General features: G+C 56.4%; 2 protein-coding genes across 5 annotated transcripts in view; both read right to left on the reverse strand.

Annotated features, from left to right (window-relative positions):
- Positions 1 to 3879: 3879 nt before the first annotated feature.
- Positions 3880 to 9748, reverse strand: WDR18 (WD repeat domain 18). Of its 2 annotated transcripts, none has more exons than XM_005661367.4 (10): positions 9503 to 9748; positions 8423 to 8533; positions 7047 to 7180; positions 6635 to 6776; positions 5982 to 6125; positions 5837 to 5901; positions 5575 to 5699; positions 5188 to 5354; positions 4361 to 4429; positions 3880 to 4218 (listed from the first exon to the last, which is right to left on the reverse strand). In XM_005661367.4, the coding sequence occupies exons 1-10, from the start codon at positions 9710 to 9712 to the stop codon at positions 4087 to 4089; spliced, it is 1299 nt and encodes a 432-aa protein (XP_005661424.3). In that variant the 5' UTR covers positions 9713 to 9748; the 3' UTR covers positions 3880 to 4086. The 2 variants fall into 2 exon arrangements, with proteins under 2 accessions (XP_005661424.3, XP_013850260.2); XM_013994806.3 differs by having other exon boundaries at positions 4361 to 4445.
- Positions 9749 to 17602: 7854 nt separating this feature from the next.
- The window catches only part of ARID3A (AT-rich interaction domain 3A), a 33693-nt gene continuing 31491 nt past the window's right edge, over positions 17603 to 19804 (reverse strand). For all 3 annotated transcript variants that reach the window (XM_005661364.4, XM_005661365.4, XM_005661366.4), the window contains exons 8-9: positions 19263 to 19361; positions 17603 to 18321 (exon numbers count right to left, since the gene is read on the reverse strand). In XM_005661364.4, the coding sequence (XP_005661421.2) occupies positions 18122 to 18321; positions 19263 to 19361 (299 nt within the window). In that variant the 3' untranslated portion in view covers positions 17603 to 18121. The remainder of the gene's footprint in view (positions 18322 to 19262; positions 19362 to 19804) is intronic.

The raw sequence follows: 19804 nt of genomic DNA on the forward strand, positions 1-19804 counted from the left end.
CCTGAAGCTGTCATGTCTCTGGTTCTGCTGTCACCCCTCGCCTTCCCCAGAGTGCCACCTGGCCGTTATCTCCCCATTATCAGGCTGGAATCTAACTGCCTCTGTCCACGTGCAACCTGGCTGGGCTCCCTAGATACTGTGCCTCCATTCTCCATCTTTACGAGGGCCAGAGCAGTAGTTCTGACTTCCCAGGTACCATGCGTGCACATTAAACAATTTTTTTTTTGTTTTGTTTAATCTTTTTTTTTGGCTGCCCCCACTGCATGGGGAAGTTCCCAGGCCAGGGATTGAATCTGTGCCACAACCGTGACAATGCCAGATCCTTAGCCACCGAGCCACTAGGGAACCCTTGGGAGGTTTTATTTTCGTTTTCTTTTTTCTTTTTTATAGTCTTTTTGTGGTTTTAGGGCCACACCCGCGGCATATGGAGGTTCCCAGGCTAGGGGTCTAATCAGAGCTGTAGCTGCTTGGCCTAATCCACAGCCACAGCAACACAGGATCCGAGCCGCGTCCATGACCTACACCACAGCTCATGGCAACGCGGGATCTTTAACCTGCTGAGCGAGGCCAGGGATTGAACCCATGTCCTCATGGATGCTAGTTGGGTTTGCTAATCCCTGAGCCACGACTGGAACTCCTTTATTTTATTTTATTTTTTTATTTTTGTCTTTTTAGGCCCGCACCCACGGCACATGCAAGTTCCCAGGCTAAGGATTTTAATAGCAAAATATATATACCGCAGAGTTCACCATTTTAACCATTTTTCAAGTGCAAAGCTCTGTGAAATCAAGTGCATTCACACTGTCACACGGTCATCCTGTCAACTCCAGAATTTTCTCATCCTCCCAAACTGAAACTCTGTCTCCATGAAACACTGACTCCCCTTCCCCTCCGGCAGCCCCTGCCCCACCATCTCCTTCCTGTCTCTGTGGCTCTGACTCCTCTAGGGACCTCCTGAGAGTGGGATCAGGCAGTGTTTGTCCTTCTGTATCTGCTTCTCTCCTCATGTCCTCGATGTCCTCAAGATCCATCCACGTTGGAGCAGGTATCAGAATCCCCTTCCTTTTTAAGGCTCAGTCATATCCCACTGCTATGGAGGAACCACATCTGTTCATCCATCATCACCTGTCCTTGGACACCTAGCATGCTTCCACCTTTGGCTGTTATGAATTGTGCTCCTGTGAACACAGCTGTACAAACATCTGAAGTCTGTTGCTTTGGGGATGCTCCCTGGAGTGGGCTTGCTGGAGTGTGTGTGATTCCATGTTTAATTTTTTGAGGACTCTCCAGATTTGTTTTTTGGGCTGCACCCACAGCATATGGAAGTTCTCAGGCTAGGAGTGCAATTGAAGCTGCAGCTGCCACTCTATACCACAGCCAAAACAACACGGGATCTGAGCCGTGTCTGCAACTTACCCCCGAGTTCATAGCAACACCTGATCCTTAACCCACTAAGCGAGGCCAGGGATCGACCCCATGTCTTTGTGGACTCTAGTCGGATTAATTTCCACTGTGCCACACTGGGAACTCCGAGGACTCTCCAGATTATTTGCCACAGCATGTGTACCATTTCACACTCGCATCAGGCAGTGTCACAAGGGCTTGAAAATTCTCTCCTCTGCCTCCTGACACTCACTTTGTTTTTCTAAACAGCTGTCCCTCTGGGTATGAGGCAAGTCACTGTGATTACAAACTCTCAGAAAGTGCACAGCAATCAGTGATGGCCTGGGAGTCAGGGTCAAATTGTGCTTATCTGGATTCTTAGAGGCAGGACAAGGATGAGTTCATCACTTGCCACCCACCTGTCCACCACACACCAGCTCCTGAGGCTCCTTGCAAGCACAGGAGGTAGACCCCCCTTTACATCTAAGGGTGCTGGGTCTTTTTTTTTTTTTTTTTTTTTTGTCTTTTGTCTTTTTGTTGTTGTTGTTGTTGCTATTTCTTGGTTCTTGGGCCGCTCCTGCGGCATATGGAGGTTCCCAGGCTAAGGGTTGAATCGGAGCTGTAGCCACCGGCCTACGCCAGAGCCACAGCAACGCGGGATCCGAGCCGCATCTGCAACCTACACCACAGCTCACGGCAACACCGGATCGTTAACCCACTGAGCAAGGGCAGGGACCGAACCCACAACCTCATGGTTCCTAGTCGGATTCCTTAACCACTGCGCCACGACGGGAACTCCAGGATGCTGGGTCTTAATGTATGGCTTGTCTGAGGCCATGTAGGGATGTCAGGTCCAATGGGAGGAGCCACCAAGTTCTACCCCTCACTGCCACCAACATGGGCTGGCTGGCTGACCCACCTCCTCTGAGCCCTCTTGGCGTGGCTGGCAAAGGGGGATGGGAGACCTTGCAGGCCTGCATGGGACGGTGTGGGCAGGGATGGTTACACCTCAACTGGAGGCTCTCCCCAAGCCAGGCCCACTGTCCTGTAGGCCTGAGTCATCGCAGTGCTAGGTCCAGGGGCTGGGGATCCCACCTGCCCTGCCCAGGAGTGACCACTCTCACCCCCAGCCCTGCAGGAGCCACGAGTGACTAAGGTGCCCTTGGCCCTGATCACAGGGAGGAATGGGTGTGCCAGGAGGACACCCCCCCAGCACCTACTCTGCAGCTGAAGGTCCAGAGCAGTGCTGCGGGGGTTCTCTGGCCCTAGGACTCCTTGGAAGGGGGTTGGTCAGAAGAGTGGGAACAGCAGCCCCTCGCCCAGGGAAGGTGGCTGCCAGACGGAGGCTGAGATCTCCAGGCCATCTGCCAGCTCCTGTCTGGGACGCAATGAGCAGGATCTGGGCCTTAGGAACTGGCATCTTCTCTCAAGCAATTTCATCACGGAGTGCAGACAACTGAAGGCACAGGGCTGCGTGGCCAGGCAGAGGGCAGCAGGCCCTGGGCACAGCACTAGGGGCTACATGGGACCCTCAGCAGGATCAGGGTCTGGGGTGATTAGGTGGCCCCTGGGGACCCTCAGCCAGTTCTGAGGCTCTCCCCCATCTTCCAGACTCTCTGGAGACCAAGGGGTGAGGATGGACTGGGCCCAGGCTGCAGATGGGAAACCTGAGCCCTGGCTGCTGCGCCAAGCCCCAAGCTCTGTGCTGTGGCTGCCGTGGGCCCCTCCTCCCCACTGCTAGGACGCCCTAGGGCCCCATGCATGCTGTAACCTCACCGTGTAGGGGGGAAGACCTACAATGCAGACCCCACCAGACAGCAGACGCCTCAGCTAGCAGCCCCAGGTAACTGCCCCCATGAGTGGGCAACGAGGGTGGGCCCAGGCGCTGCCTGTCATCCTGCTGCAAAACGACTAGGCTGCTGGTGAAAGGCAGAGCCCAGGGAAAGGATGCCCTAAAAGCACAAGCTCAGCAAGGCCTTCAGGTACAGTGATTATGGCATCCGCTAAGTCACATGGATTTTTTGGACCATTAGGCAAGCTGTCATTTGGGGGCAACTTTCTGGAAAGCTCCACAGGTCACCTCGGAGCCCACATGTCTGGGCTCCAGGTGCTGGCTGGCACCTGGTGGTATGGCTGTCTCCCCTGGGCAGTGGGGTGCCTGTCCTGCCTTGGATCCTGGCCCAGAACTGTCTGCCCTGACCCCAGCTGGGTGCACGCTGGGTGGCCATCAGAAGAGCAGAACTGGTGTCTACACTGCTCCCCCCACATCACTCCTGCCCCTGGTGGCCTCAGCCTGCAGCTCCGAGGCTGCCCAGCTGCGGTCCACAGGTGGCCCAGGCCCCTTGGTCTCGCCAAGACAGAAGGTATGTGAAAACATGAGAACCCAGGCATCCCGGCAGCAGATTTTAAACACGGGCCCTGTGATGGCTCTGAATTCAGCTGAGGCAGGTCCTGCCAGGAGGATCTTGAGCCCAGTGCGGCACAAGGAGACTGAGATGCGAGGATTTCAGGTCTTTTGTTAGAAAAAGAACAGCACCAACATGACAAGGCAGGTCAGGACAGGACAGTGGGTCAACAAGGGACGGAGACTTCTGGTCAGAGTGAACGTCCAAGGTAAGACACTGGTAGAAGACGGGCTCTGGCCCTGGGATCTGCTGGCCTGGTTGCAACCCCGCGGGCGCCGTCCTAGGCCAGCGGCTGGGCTCACTTGGCTGGCCGTGTGATGATGTGCGTGGAGAAGTCAAACAGATCTCGGTTGATCTTGCGCAGATTCCGCACCTCATCCTCCAGCTCCGTCACGCGGATCCGCAGCTGGTCCTGGCCGCCCAGGACATTCTACGGGAGGGGCTGGTGCTCAGGGCAGGAGGGGGCCCTAGACACTGCAGGCAGCCCTGCCCCCACCCTCTTGGGGCCCCTTCTCCCACCTCCTCTCCCTTGGGCCCTTCCCAACCCCCCCATCTGGGGGCCCTGTCCCCACCTTCTCCATTGTGCTGCACATCACGGAGTGCAGCTGCTCTGCCCGCTCCAGATAGCTGGGCTCTGACCCCTGAAACAGAAGGAGCCTGATCAGTGGTCAGCGGGCTGCTCTGGTCTTCCCTAGCAGTGCTGGCAGCAGCCTGATGGGTGGTGAGACAGGTTCAGAGAAGGGTGGCCTGGCTGGGGGCTGTCAAGAATGAAGCATCAACCCCATGCCCTGCCCAGAGCCTCATGCTTGTTTCCTCTAATCTTCCTGCTGCAGGACACCGCCCCCCAAGGCCCAGGGGATGGGAGCTTATGCCCCATGGCAGGCATGTGCCTGGGGAGAAGCCTCAAGGGATGTGCAGAAATGTCCTAGAACAGACGACCAGGCAGTCAGCTAGTGCCTCCAGGCTGTGGAGAAGGCCTGGCCACCCAGCGTGATGGAAGGACCCTGCTGCCATGGAGAGGCTGTCCGTCTCCGGCTGGACACCATCAGGGTATAGCGTGCTCGGCCAGCAAATCCTGAGGAGGGCTAAGGACACCCCCACAGGCCTGTGTGATTCCGCGGCACACGCGGACAGAGCACAGCCCTGGTGGGCAAGGCCAGGGCGGCTGAGGACAGGCAGGTCATCATGGGGGCCAGGCCAGTTGAAGAGAGTAACTCCACACATGTATCTGGGGCATCTTGTCAGAGGAGGCTCCACCACTTTGTGGAGGGTCCTAGCCAGGACCCCAACCCCCAGGGAACACAGAGCCACACTGTGGAGTCTGAGCCAGGCCAGGTCCCCCCAGGGGGCACAAGGGTGGGAGTACCTGTGGGGGCGGGGTGGAGGGGAAGAGACGTACCTGCTGGTGGAGGCCCAGGCGCAGCGTGAGGCCCCCGTGGTGCGGCTCATCCCCATGCTCGGCACCCAGCAGGTGCTTGTTGAAGTGGGGGAGGGGCAGGCTGGGCCTGAAGTCGGAGCTCAGCATGCTGACGGGCGCCAGCATGATGGTGGCATTGGTCACCGGGCCTGAGGTGGGCAGGCGGCAATCGGGACCCACCCACCTCAACCCAGCCTGGACCCAGGCCTCCAGCCCCTGGCGCCTCAACACCACCTCCCTGGGGCCCTGGTGTTCCCCTTGACACCCCTACCCCAGCTGTGGTGGGTCCTCCCTCCCAGCCCCAGCTATGGTGCAGACCATCAGGTAGGGCCACATGGACTCAGGACCCCTCGGGGGCTGCCCGCCCACCTTTGAGGGTCACGGTCCTGAGGCACTGCTGGCTCTGCACGTCCCAGAGTCGCACGGTCTCATCGTGGGAGCCCGAGAGCAGCACACTGCCGTCCGTGGACACCGACAAGCAGGTCACCTGGTTCCTATTGACAGATGGAGGATGCCAACAGGCAGGTCACCTGGGTCCTGGGAATGCACAGGCCTGCGGGAGGTCAGCACAATGACCCCAGGCCACGGGACACCCCCCTCCACCCCGGTCCCATCAACCCCATCCCCGCACCTGTGCCCTCTGAACACCTTCCCGCTGTCCTGCTCCGGCTGGAAGCTCTTCTCTCGCTGCCCAGGCTGCGGAGGCCAGGAGGGCCGGTGAGCAGAGGCCATGGCACTGCCTCAGCCCGAGCCCCCCACCGCCCACGGCCACTCACCCAGGTACAGAGGTCGACCTGAAAGATGGAGCCGTCGCTGCCACCGCAGAACATGTGATGCTCAGCCAGGTCCATGGTCACAGCCATGATGCCCACGTCGAAGAGCACAGACAGGAGCAGCTCGCCCGAGGAGACCTCCCACAGCTGGGGGCGGGCAGGCACCCGTCTGAGGGCTGGTGGCCCAGGAGGAGACCACAGGCCCCACAGGAAACCTTAGACAGGAGCTGGGGCCATGAGAGTTTCGGGACCCGGTTCTCATCCTGGGACCCCTCGCCAATGCCTGCTTCAGCCACAGTCAGCACCTTACCCCCACCCCCATCACCGCCTACTCAGCCCTGGACCCCTCCACCCAGGGACAAAGACCTGAGGGCCAGGATGCCCTCGACTCCCCTAAAACTTGGCCAGGAGCCGCCATGTGTGGCAGCCAAGTGGGAATTTCCACGCCAACTTAGGCCTGGACTGTCCACCCTCTGGACGTCCTTGAGAATGGAAGCATCAGGGGGATTAAGAGCTGTCTGGAGCCGCAAGCCTCAGGGAGGAGGCGGTGTTCTGGCTCACGCGGGCCAGCAACCCGCCAGCCACTGGGCTGGGCTCACACTGGGGCAGGCCTGTGTGTGTGTGTTTGTGTGTGCACGCGCACACAGATGTCCTACCTTCACTGTCTGGTCCAGTGAGGCAGTGGCCACCCGGGCAAGGGGCCCCCCAAAGCCGCAGTGCAGGTCTGTGATGGGGAGGGTGTGGCGAGACCAGACGTGCCGGGGGGCGGGGGTCCTGGAGGGGTCTGCCTGCAGCACGCTTGGGGTCGGGGTGGGGGAGCCAGACCTCAGTGGAGAAGGAGGCCTCCACCCCCATGCTCCTACCCTGCCTGTGGGCAGCAGCCAGGCCCCTCCTCATGGGAGGCTGCCCACGGCCCCAGTCCTCCTCACACCAGCCACCTGACCCCCATCCCACCACAGGGCCTTGGCATGGCCTTTCTATGGAGCAGGCGCCCTGCTCTTCTGGTTAAGGCCTTGCCCAGCCAGATGTTATTGTGGGATGAGGTGCCCGCCAGGGCCGAGACTCTACCTGCAGAGGCTCCAGGCCAGCACCAGGCAGTCCTTGCCCCCTGAGAGGAAGTGGCTGCTATCCCCTGTGAACTGAAGGCATGACACATCCTGGTAGTGGCGGCTCAGGATGACCAGGAGATTCCCTGTGGAGACCTGGGATGGGAGGGGCACCTGGGTCAGGGGAGCCCATGGGGAGGGCCCGGCCCACACTGGCAGCACCAGGGTTTAGGCTGGTGGCTTGAGGCCTGCAGTGTCTGAAGTGAACGGAGAGGCAGGCTGGGCTGTGCCCCCTCCAGTCCTGCCCATACCTGTCCCCTATTCAGATGATGCTAGGGGTGGTGTGACACAGGCCCCTGGAAGGTATGGGTGGGAGTGACAAGGCTGAGGGGGAGGCTGCTGAGGGAGTGGGTCCCTCCAGGATGGGCTACACCCAGGACATGCAGGCAGCTCCCTACAACGACAAATTGGTCACAGTGGCAAGTCACCATCTTTCAAGCTGGCAGGAGGGATGAGGGTGTCTTGTGCTGTGAACCCTGGGGGAGGGGAAGCTCAGTGTCCAGGGGAGGAGGCACCTGGTGGCAGAGACACTGGGGAAGGGCCATGGTGGTGCTGGGGGGAAGATGTCCCAGACACATGTGTTGACATCCCAGCCTCGCTTGAATATTGTCTTGGGGGATGTAAGCAACTCAGGTGAGGTCATGCTGGGGTGAGGTGAACTCTGTCTTTATAAGAAGAAAACCTGGACACAGACACATACCTGCTCACCCTGAAGAGATAAGGGGAAAAGGACCTCTGGTTGGCTATGGGGCGCCCCCTTGTGGTCACCACTCATGCTGCCCAGGAATTCTCTAAGAGAGCGACCCCAACCAAGGATGCAGACCACAGACTGTCCCCCATCAAGGATAGCCAAACCACCGATGACAGTTACTGACAGTAGATGGGCTGCTGGTTTCTGCCCACACGCCGGCACCAGTCGGACAGCAGGCAGGGGAGGCTTTCTACCTGTGAAGAGTGCCCCCTTGCCTCTGTTTCTCTCCCTATGCCTGAAGAACCGCTTCCTAGTTTCAGAGTCACTCCCTAAGGTATAAGAGCTCTGGGGTTAAATAACAAAGCTTCGTATCCTCTTGCAGTCCACAGAGCCTCAGTTCTCTTTGCCTACTTCTGTGGAGCGGGGGTGGGGGGGCAGCAAGAAGGATGTTCTGCAGCTGTGGCTGAAGGTGGGAAAGGCAGATGTGGCTGCAGGCTGTGTCCTGTGGTTTCAGATCCTTCAGGAAGTGAGGTGAGTTTTCCCCCAAACATAACAGACTGTTGGTGACAACCGGTCAGTGGTCTGACCCCATGGTCCACCTGCAGGCTGACCTTCCCCCTACCCTAGTTCTGTACTCTTCTGCTTACCTCCCACAGGTATATGCTCTCTGCGATCCCTGCCAGCACGTACAGGCCATTGGGCGATGTGGTGAGACAGGTCACAGGCCCAGGGCACATGATCTTCTGCTGAAGCTGGTCCTAGAGGCAGAAGAGGCCTCTGAGTGCCATATGGAATGAGGTAGCCAGGGGTGAGGCAAGTGGGGCAGGTGCCCAGGGCAGCTGCTAAGTCCAGGAGGACTAGAAGGAGGAGCAGGGAAAGAGGTAGCTTGAGCTAGTTCACAGTTCAGCAAGGGGGAATCTGCTCCAGGTGAGGCTTTGCAGGGCAGAGGTAGAGGCCTGTGGTTCACTCAGAAGCAGGACAGTGCCTGTGTGGGCTTGGGGCAGGAGGGCCCTGTGAGTGTGGGGATAGGCAAAGCACAGAGGGTCCAGGAGGGCTTTTGCCCCAATCCCGCCTTGAGCCTCAGTTTCCAAATCTCTAAAACAGAACTTCTGTTTGTGCATGGACCACACCAAGCAGAGTCAGAACATAGAGCTTGCCCCTAAGGGATGTCGGCTGGCAAAAAGAGGTGGCAAGCAGCTTCAGGGGCTGCATATGGTTGTTTTTGTGAGAAACCATGGGCCCTGGTGGCAAAAGGTAGCGTCTTTTATGGTGTTGGGGGGTAAATAAACACATGAATCTCCCGGGCTATCTTTCAGCTGGCTTCCCCAGGCCTCGGACCTTCACCTTGAAAGCCCAAGATACCCACGGGACCCCCTGCAAACTCCCTTCAATTAAAATTCCCGCCCAACGCGCCAGCTCCGGCATAGGGCACCTAAGGGACCCACCCCCAGCCCTCTTTGCCCGCCTGCGCGAAGCTGGTGGTCCAGAGGCCCGCCCCCCCAAGCCCGGGAGACACAGACCTCAGCTCCGCGCGTGCGCAGCGCGCTAACCGCGCCAACCCACCCTGGGCGCGCACCTCCCACATCCAAAAAGAGCCCCCACACCTGCGCGTGCGCAGAGCTCCCTAACTGAGACTCCCTACCCCCAACCCGGCTCGTGGTCCGAGCGGACCCCACCGCTCCTTCCCTCGACCCCAGGCTCCTGCGCCGGAGCGCCCGCAACCGCACCTTTCTCTGCAGCTCCCAGGCGCTGATGTAGTTCTTGCCCAGCTGCGCCGCCAGCAGATACTCGCCATTGAGCAGAGCCAGTCCGCGAGGCCCGGCCTGGCCGCCGCGGTACGTGAGCAGGTTGGCGCCCGAGTGCAGCTCCCACACGACGCAGCTCCACAGCTGGGCCGCTGAGTCCGTACACACGGCCACCTCCATGGGCGCCGCCATCTTCCCTCTTCACCGCCCCGGACGGGCGTCATCACTAGCGAGATGCTGGCGACCACGCCGTGCGGGCTAGAGCGGTGCCCACGTTGCCCGGCTCCGGCTGGCCGCCCCGCGCCTGCGCACATGCGTCAGGGAGGGGGCTACCTTGTGAACTAGCCTGTGAACTTGTGAACTCCGCTCCGCGGAGAATTAAGAGGTGCACCGCCTGGTTAGAGATTTTGGAAGATTTCTTAAGAGCAGTTAGGAGCTGCAGAGCCTAGAGGTCTGGCTTGGCCATTTCTGGGTTGGTCAAGTACTCAACTTCTCGAATTTTTTTACGATTATTATGTAAGTACTGAGTACACACAGCCTCAAATGAGACGTTGCACATAAAACACACGACGCACCTTACATAACCCAGAGAGTTAGTCCTCGATGCATGCTAATTAGATGCATATTCATCAATCCACCTTCCGCCTACCCCTGGACCCACCCTTCTTTTTCGTGGGCCACAAAATCTGCATTTTTTTTTTTTTTTTTTTTTGGCTTTTGGCTGTTGAGGGCCGCACCTCCGGCATATGGAGGGTCCCAGGCTAGGGTTCTAATCGGAGCTGTAGCCGCCGGCTACACCACAGCCACAGCAACGCCAGATCCGAGCCGTGTCTGCGATCTACACCACAGCTCATGGCAAGGCCGGATCATGGCAACGCCGGATCCTTAACCCACAGAGCGAGGCCAGGGATGGAACCCGCAACCTCATGGTTCCCAGTCGAATTCGTTTCCGCATGGGAACTCCTGCATTTTTATTTAAGCAATTTGGTGCAGGTCGAGCAAATTGGGAGCTCTGTCTGAGGAGCACTTACCTCGTGTTATAGCTGCCAGCCGCCGGCCACGTCTAAAACCAGTGCATTTTAAAAGGTGGAATTATTGTTCCCTTGGAATTTCCTGAGATGCTTGCTGTCATATTTTTCCTGAATTCCATTCCACAACGCAAGTTGCAGGTTTTTTATTTATTTTTTGCTTTCTCTGGCTATTATAGGAAAATTAGAAGCGCAACTTATAAGGTTGAGGAAAAATGTTTTTAATTGGAATATATCAGAAATCAATAAAACAGGCGTAATAATATTTGATAAGTTGAGAAAACTGATTGCAGCAGCAATAGCTGATTTAAACTAATGCCTGATTGCGTCATTACTCAGACGCTGGAGCTACCTCAGTTTTAATTTCTGTTTTGTTTTAAAATGAGTAAGTTTCTTTGTAGCAAATGACTGTTGATCTATATCTTAACATTTAAAAAAGGGAGGAGTTCCTGTCGTGGTGCAGCCCCAAACGAATCCGCGGAAAGGAAACCGACTAGGAAGCATGAGTTTGCAGGTTCGATCCCTGGCCTCGCTCAGTGGGTTAAGGATCCGGCATTGCGGTGGTCGCAGACGCGGCTCGGATCTGATGTGGCTGTGGCTGTGGCTGTGGCTGTGGCATAGGCCGGCGGCTACAGCTCCGATTTGTCCCTTAGCCTGGGAACTTCCATATGCGGGTGCGGCCCTGAAAAGACAAAAGACGAAAAATAAAGTCAAGGCTGTCCTGGGCGGCGAACCCACAACATTGGGGAGACTGGGTGTGGGGTGCGTTCAACAGCGTCCAGAGGGGACAGGGGTCCTCGCCCCCCAACCCCGCCGCCCTAACAGGGAGAGGATGGTGGAGAGAGGGAAGAGCTTCCTGGAGGAGAAACGGCGCCCAGAGCCTGGGGGCCCGCAACTCCAGTTCCGGCCGCCAGATGGCAGGCTCCAGCCGCCATTCCGAACCCAGGGGGCACAGCAAGAAGGGAGGGACATCACGGGGGACTTACCTGGTCTGGAGGTCTGGAGGAGGGGCTTCCCAGAGCAGGTGTCCTTCAAGCAGGAAGTAATAACCTGAAGAGAAAGAGGGTCAGAGGTGTATGCAAAGGCCCTGAGGCACACCATGGAGCAGGGAACTGGACAGGGGCATCAGGATTTTGTTTTATCCCACGGGGTGGGGGGAGGCATGTGAAACTGAAAGACTTTTGTAAATTGGGAAGAGCTGAGTGTCCAAACCTTCAGCAGATGTCAAAAGGGAAAACCGAGGCAAGGACCACCTAATCCCAAAGATGGATTGGGGAAAACAGTTCATGTTTTCCACCCCCAGAACCGCTGATGCTCCCTCCCCACTTCCTCAAACATTGTTTTTTGTTTTTAAAGTGTGAATAAGAAAAATGAAATACCTTGAATGCTAGTTTACATTTTTCAGATACTGTTTTCCCTAAACCGTATTTCTTTGTTTTTTGTTTGTTTTGTCTTTTTGCCTTTTCTTGAGCTGCTCCCGCGGCATATGGAGGTTCCCAGGCCAGGGGTCTAATCAGAGCTACAGCCACCGGCCTACGCCAGAGCCACAGCAACACTGGATCCGAGCCACGTCTGCAACCTACACCACAGCCCACGGCAATGCCAGATCGTTAACCCACTGAGCAAGGGCAGGGACCGAACCCGCAACCTCATGGTTCCTAGTCGGATTCGTTAACCACTGCGCCACGACGGGAACTCCAAAACCATATTTCTTTGAATCCTGTACCCCAGGAACTCTCTGGAACCCCATTTGAGAATGGGCACACTGCGTTGTTGCCTGCAGTGGACCCAGGTGGCCTTCTAACCACCAACTCAGGGCTTGACCCCCATCTTTTTTTTTTTTTTTGTCTTTTGATGGCTGCACTGAGGCACATGGAGTTTCCCAGGCTAGGGGTTGAATCAGAGCTGTAGCTGCCGGCCTGCACCAGTCACAGCCATGCCAGCTCTGAGGAGCATCTGTGACCTACACCATAGCTCATGGCCACACCAGATCTTTAACTCACTGAGCGAGGCCAGGGATTGAACCTGAGTTCTTGTGGATACTAGTCGGGTTCCTTAACCACGGAGCCATGATGGGAAGTCCGACCCCTGTCCTTCTGAGCACAGGGGCCGGTCACTGCTCAGCTCCGGGCCTCAGTTTCCCCACAGCTATGGGATTCAGCCCTGGTTCTGCGGCCACATCTGGGGAAGTAGGGCCTGGAAGTTCCCAAGCACCCAGGTTCCAGGACACCAGGGTGGGCCCTGAAGGTGTGGGCCGCAGAAGAACCAGTTGTGTAAACAGAACTGTGGCCAAGAGAGCGGAGAGGGGCGCTGACGTGGACACTCAGGCAGGGGCAGGCCAGGACTCCACTGAAGGGCAGGGCAGCCAGATTGCAGTTCCAGTCCCCTCCCAGGCCTCTCTTTCCCCTCCTCCCTCTCCCCTCCTCCCTTCCCAGGGGACCCAGCTCACTCAGGCTGCTACATGAGGTCAGAGGTCACCCCACCCCCAGCCTAGTTCCGGAATGAGGACTGACCAGTTGTGTCAGAAGGGCAGGACAAAAGCCACACTATGGGGGCCTCTTGGACCACCCAGTCATCAGACCTCCTTGGTGCCAGCATGACGCCTGGTCCCAGAACCACCAAATCCTAGGCCTGGAGGGTGTGAGGGTGGCAGCAGGAGCAGGATGGGGAAACTGAGGCACAGAGATCTGCACAACCCCTCTGGGTCCCAGCCCTGCAGTCTTCATTCCCTTCACATGTATAGAGCACTCCCAGTTTGCAGGCACTGGGGTGGGAGGCAGTGGTGGGGCCACAAAGAAACCCAGCAGCCCGGTCTTCCTGGGGGGCCCCCCCATTAAGTGCAGTAATGGTAGAAGAGAAGGCAGATGACTCAAGCAGAAAACCCTCTTCTTTCTCGGGGATCTTTTCATCCACACCTTCTGCTCCAGGCTGGCTCCCTAGGCTCTGCCCATCAGACGTGGTTTTGAGTTTCACCTCCTGGGAGGCTCCCTGTGCCTCCTAACAAACACCGAGCAGGAGCGGGAGGCCCAGGAGGCGGGAGGCTCGGCGGGGCTCTGGGAGGCTGGGGAGGAGGTGGTGAGGCCCGACTCCTCCCTGCATCCCCCTGGGGGCTGTGTGACCTCAGGGCCTATTGCCCCTTCTCTGGGCCACTTCAGCAAAGGAATGAAGATGCTGGACTGGCCAATCCAGTTTGCCAAAAGGGCCTTTAAAAAAAAAAAAAAAAACACTTTTCCTTTACCTCTAGGGCAGGGGGGTAGGGGGAAGGAGGCTCGAAGAGGCAGGTGGGTTAACCTGTCCTCCAACCTCTCCTGGTCCCAGGCTGGAGGCAGGGACCACGTGATGGGCTGCAGGGAGGCGTGTGCAGTGGGAGGGGTGACTTACTTTTCCTCATTCAACACAGACTTGGGGGCTGACCCAGCCAGGAGGGACCGGCCTGGGCCAGCCATGGCCAGAGAAGGTGGCAGGAGGCTGGGTCTGCCTACCAGCCCGCCACGCTGACCTTGAGCTGTCGAGTCCCCTGGGCATAGGGTGGGGATGAAGTGACTGTTGATCGGATGCCCAGGAACGCTCCAGCCAACATCCTGCAGAGTGGAGGCTGAGAATGCAGGTCTCCCTCCTGTAGGTGCTGAGCCCAGGGGGCTGACCCCCCCGCCCCCCTGCCTTGGTCTGTTTTTGGGGCCACAAGTGAAATGTGGACATGTGAACCGAACCACTGTGGGAAGGCTGGGGCGGGCAGGGTGGGCCCCTGTGAGGCAAAGCCCACCTGGGCTGTACCCAGTGGGCATGAGGGGGGCTCCTTGCCTTTCCACTCAAAGGCCAGTGTCCCACTGAGTCCAGTAAAGGGCGGCCAAGAGGTGGGTGTGGTCCCACAATGGAGTTGGGGAACTGAGGCTTCAGAGACCCACACTCAGTGCTCAGTGTTTCAAAGAGCATGTGAAAAGGAGTTTTCCAGGCAAAGAAGGGAGGAAGGGGGGATGACCATTCCAGCAAAGGCCCAGAAGAAGGTGGGGGGGGGTGGATCCTTAGAGAACCAAGATGAGACCAGTGATGAGGAGGGGCAGGGGCTTAGATCAGACACCCTTAGGAGCCATCACAAAGAACCCTTGGTGGCAGGGGCAGGAGGCCTAGCCTAGGGGGCTGGGGAACAGGCTGGGGACAATGGCTCTGCCACACCCCTTATCTTCCCCAAATCCCTGGGAGAGGACTGTGCATCAGGCATCCACAGAGGTGCTAATGACCATGCCTGCTCACTAGGAGGAGGGTGACACTGAGGAGGCGGGAGAGAGCTGGTGTGGAGGTGGGTGTCCTCTGTGGGGGGCCATCCTGGGCACTGTGGGGTGTCAAGCAGCCCCCTGGCCTCAGAGTCCCTGGTGGAGGTGGGGCGACACCCAAAAAAACCACCACAGGAGACGTTTTCTGTTAAAAGTCAGAAGTGTTTTGTCTCGTTTTAATATTTCATCAGCTTTACAGGGTTACAATTGTCTTAAATATTTCTGAAGTTTAAATACAATCTGCATAATAATGTTATAAAATGTAAACTTTCAGTGTTCTTTTAAATTTCAAAATCACACCTTATTTTTTCTTTTTACCTTTTTTTTTGGTCTTTTTTTTTTTTTTTTTCCCTCCCTTTTAATACCTGAATGTTCTGCAAAAACTGAAATAAATCATCACAGGCTGCCCGGCCGCGGCCAGGGCGGCCAGGGCGCGGCGGCAGGCTGGGCCCGGCCAGAGGTAGAGAGTAGATTTACATCTTTTTATTGGAAGTTTTTTTTCCCCCTTTAACCTGAGTTCAGGCGTGGTCTCCACGCCATCTGACAAACCCCAGAGAAACTGAAATTTCACATGTCAGGAATGAAAGGCTGAATTCGTGTTTGCTGAGAAAAAAAAAATGCAGAAGCAAAATTAAGGAAAAAAAAGGATGGTAGTGGGCAAAAATGCTAACAGTGAGAAAAGTGACTGTACAAACGCACAACTATTACAAACCAACCCACCGCCCCGTGCCCCGACCCCTACCCCCGCCCCCCCCACAGCCGGACAGCTACAGCCCTGCGGCCGGTATAGAGGTCACAAGGAAGGTTCTAGAAGCAGCCCATCCATAAAGTATCTCCAAAGTAGGGGTGCCCCTGTTGATCCTGAGTTTTGGGAGTCCCCATGCACGGCATGCTGCTAAGCCCCATCCATTCCAGAATAAACAGCCCTTGTCCCCACCTGGGTTTGCATAAAGGGTGATGAACCAGAAACCCTCCCAACAGGCGACGGCAGGGCAGGGTTGAGTGGGAGGGGCTGCTGGGGGTGCCCCAGGCCGAGGCGGCCCTCCAGAAGCCTATTCATGCTTGGGGGAGGGGGTGGCCCTCCTGGGCCCACGCCCCCACCTGTCCCCTACAATCAGCCTTGCGCAGCAGGCACACCCTGAGTTAGATCTGGGCGGCGCCCCTATGCACACTAGGGCCAGCGGGCAACCTGGAAGCAGGAAGGTGGGACCCAGGACAGTACCCGCTGAAAGCCCTGAGCTAGTGGCTGGGGAAGGGGGCAGGTGGGCGGGTGTTTTGGCATCAACAGTCAGACCTGAGGTAGAAAGAAACTCAGAGCAGACAGCCCCCCGCCCACCCCACAAGGTCGGCAGATTTGAGTGGGAGGTGCCCAGAGGGCGACCCTTGCTCCGAGGTCAGGTTGGAGGAGGGGAGAACGGGAAGATGGCGAGCAAGCGTGGGTGGGGGGCAGATTGTGTCTGGGGAACAAAAGGACTCCCCCCCCACAATGATTGTGCCGCTGCAGTGAGAGACTGGAGGGGGAGAACCTTCCAGAAGGAAAAGCGGGAGGAAAGCCCTGTGCCCAGCGCCACTCCTCCTGGAAGGGCGAGCGTCAGAGACCCTGAGATATACCAAAGGAAGGGGCTCCCCCCAGAGACACAGCTCGGAGCCACACGAAGGCAAACCCCTGTGAGACTGGGGATTCAGGACCACCCCCAACGTTTCCAAGGCAACAAGGTGACGCCTGCGTCGAGGCGAGGAGGAGGGGGTGCCCTGCCCTTCCGGACTCCTTAGGCCCAGCTCCCGGGGGCCCAATTAGAGATTCCAGGCTCACCCTGGGGACAGCTGAGCTAATCCCACCCTTCCCCCAGCCCCAGAGAAACGTGAAAAAGCGCTGTGTGGGAACCACAGCCCTACCCAACTATCTGGTCCCCCAGGACCCCAAACCCCACCCAGCCGCCGCACACAGGTGCATCAGATGCCGTAGCCCACCTTCCGACCGGGGGACGGGGCCAGGTCGTGGAGGAAGGAGCTTCTATTTAGTTCCTTTAGTTACCGCAGGGCACCTGGCCTCTAGCAGGTAAGAAGGGACAGAGTTAGGGAGTCGAGGATGAGGAGGTGGGGTATTCAGGGTGCTGCGGCCCCAAAAACCTAGCCCTGAGCTAAGGCCGGCTCACCCCGCCCCCCAGTATCGACAGTCTCCAAAAGCAGCCCTTTCAGGCCCGGGGGTCCCCAGGCTGCATTCATCCCTGAGAAAGGAGCCTGGGACTGACAGGCCGAGCCCCCTCCCAGCACTTTCTCCTTGGAGTTAAGACTTCCGGGGTCCCTAAAGGACCCAGAGCATAAGAGAACAAGTACTGGCGACGCTGTCACCATCAGCCTGCCATTCAGCATTCCTGTGCCCCTTCCCCCGCAGACCACCCCCTGCATGCACCCTCCCCCCAGCCCGGCCCACAGCACCTGAGTTCATTGGCTCTGCTGGCTCTAGCCCAGGGATCCAGTGTCCTGCGCTGGCCAGCTGCCCACTGCACCACAGGAAACGCACAACCGAACCCAAATCAGTCATGGGAAAAATAAAAAAGGTATTACTTTTTTTTGCTTTTTTTTTTTTTTTTGCTTTTTCAAGTTCAGTTTCCCTGAATGAACACAAATATATAGAGATATATATATCCTTTTCCTAGGTTTGATTCCTCCCCCAAGAATAAAATAGAATATTTACAAAATAAAACCCCCAAAACCTCTTAAAAATCCTATAGAGTTTGAATTTGGCTATTTCTTTAAAAAAAAAAAAAGTTCCCGAAAGCAACACGCAAAAAAAATTCAACTGATCTTGGCTCAGGGGTTTCATTCAACACAAGGAGCTGGGTGTGGTAAGTGTGTGATGAACAGAAAACAAAACAAAACAAACAAAAAAAAAACATAAAAATGAAAAAACAGTGCAGGGATGTATGAGGTAAACAGGATCGGCCTGTCCAGATCAGACACCAGACACCAGTCCATGGGGGTCCACCAGGGCTGCCGGAAAGCCCTAGGAGACATCTGCCTCTCTCCTTGCTGATTTCCTTAGCTGTTCTCACAATTCATCTCTCTGAATGTCCGAAACCTGAGTAATTCAAGTGTTCCTTGGTTTTCCCCTGTTTTATTAAATTTTCTTTATATATATATATATGTATATATATTTTTCTCTTCTTTTTGGCGTTAGCTGTGGCTCCTATGTGGATCTCTCCCCTCCCCACCCGTATCTTCCGCCATCCCGGCCCCTGCTTGGCCCACCTCGACCCCCTGCCCAGTCTGGCAGGCTCCCAGGGTGGGGAGTGTTGCGGTTAAGGCAATGAGTTATTTGAGGTAGAAGATGTGGTAGGTGCAGACAACCCTGCTGGCCCGGCCTGGCTGCCTGCACTGCCGGTGCTGCTGCTGCTGCTGCTGCTGCTGGTCCCACTGTTTCCTCCCCGGTTGCTGCCACCTCCACCTTTGCTGGGAGCTGAGGGTGGCGTGGGGGCCGGTGGCTGGGCGAACAGCACTCCTGGTGCAAGGACAGGAGGAGAGACAAGTCATGAAAATTAAAAAGATTGTGTGACAGGTACAAGGGATTCCTGCAAAATCCACCCAGACCAGCTAGGACACCAATAGCCTCCTACCATGGTGGGGGTGGGCACAGCAACCAAGCTATCCCATATCGACAGCACCACCTGGTGGCCAGTAGGAGCCATGGGCCTGATCACAATTTTTTTTTTCCTTTTTTCTTAAGGCCACACCTGCGGCATATGGAGGTTCCCAGGCTAGGGGTCTAATTGGAGCTACAGCTGCCAGTCTACACCACAGCCACAGCAAAGCCAGATCCGAGCTGTGTCTGCGACCCACACCACAACTCACAGCAATGCTGGATCTTTAACCCACTGAGTGAAGCCAGGGATCAAACCCGCAACCTCATGGTTCCTAGTTGGATTTGTTTCCGATGCGCGACAACAGGTATTCCCTGATCACACTTTTTAATTTTTATTTTTTTGCCGCACATGTGGTGTAGGAAGTTCCCAGGCTCAGAGTTGAATGGAAGCTGCAGCTACTGGCCTAGACTACAGCCACAGCAACGAGGGATCTGAGCCACGTCTGCAACCTACACCACAGCTCCCAGCAACAAGAGATACTTAACTCACTGAACGAGGCCAGGGACTGAACCCACATCCTCATGGATACTAGTCGGGGTTCATTACTGTTGAGCCACAATTGGAACTCCTGATCATTTTTTAGAAGGAACTTGCAAACATCACTTGCAAAATGATAAGGAATACTTGATATGCATTTCTGAGCACTTTCTATGTGCTGAGCACTGTCCTAAGTATTCAACATAGGCTATTTCACTTGGGTCTCTGAAGGGAGGAGGTCTGGGCTCAAGAAGGCCACACTGGGGGCAACCAGGACTTCGGAGACATGGTCAAGGTGGGCGTGGGGGCCGGGTGGTCCTACCTGTGTACATGATTCCGTTAATCTCTACTGACATGCTAATACTGTTGCTGCCATTGGTGCTGGTCAGGTTTGCAGCTGAGTCCTGGCGGCTTTCAGAGGCTGAGGGAAGAAGAAAAACCACCCTTTGTAATCACGAACCCACCTGATACAGGTGGGTCACCCCCACAGACGAGAAACTTCAGAGAGCTATGGACTGGATCTGTCTGCAGTGCATACAGAAGGTACTCAGGTACTCAAGAAATACTTAAGAATTTTTTTTTTTTGGCCTGTGCCCGAGACATGCAGAAGTTCCCAGGCCAAGGATCACGCCACAGCAGTGACCCGAGCCACAGCAGGGATAATACCGGACCCTTAACCTGCTGAGCCACCAGGGAAGTCTAGCATTTTCCATTTTCAAATATTGTCGAGTTGTTGCCCATTTGCACTCCCAGCAGCAGGACCAAGGGGGCCCATTTCCCCACATCCTGACCAACATTTGATATTATCAAACTCTAATGGGTGAAAACGGGTATCTCCTCTTTAACTTGCAGACCCCAACTAGA

Source organism: Sus scrofa, chromosome 2, assembly GCF_054392235.1.
Source record: "Sus scrofa isolate SSC_HxYL_T2T_F1_AM1 chromosome 2, Sscrofa_HxYL_maternal_Yorkshire_Landrace_v2.0, whole genome shotgun sequence".
Classification (NCBI taxonomy): domain Eukaryota; kingdom Metazoa; phylum Chordata; class Mammalia; order Artiodactyla; family Suidae; genus Sus; species Sus scrofa.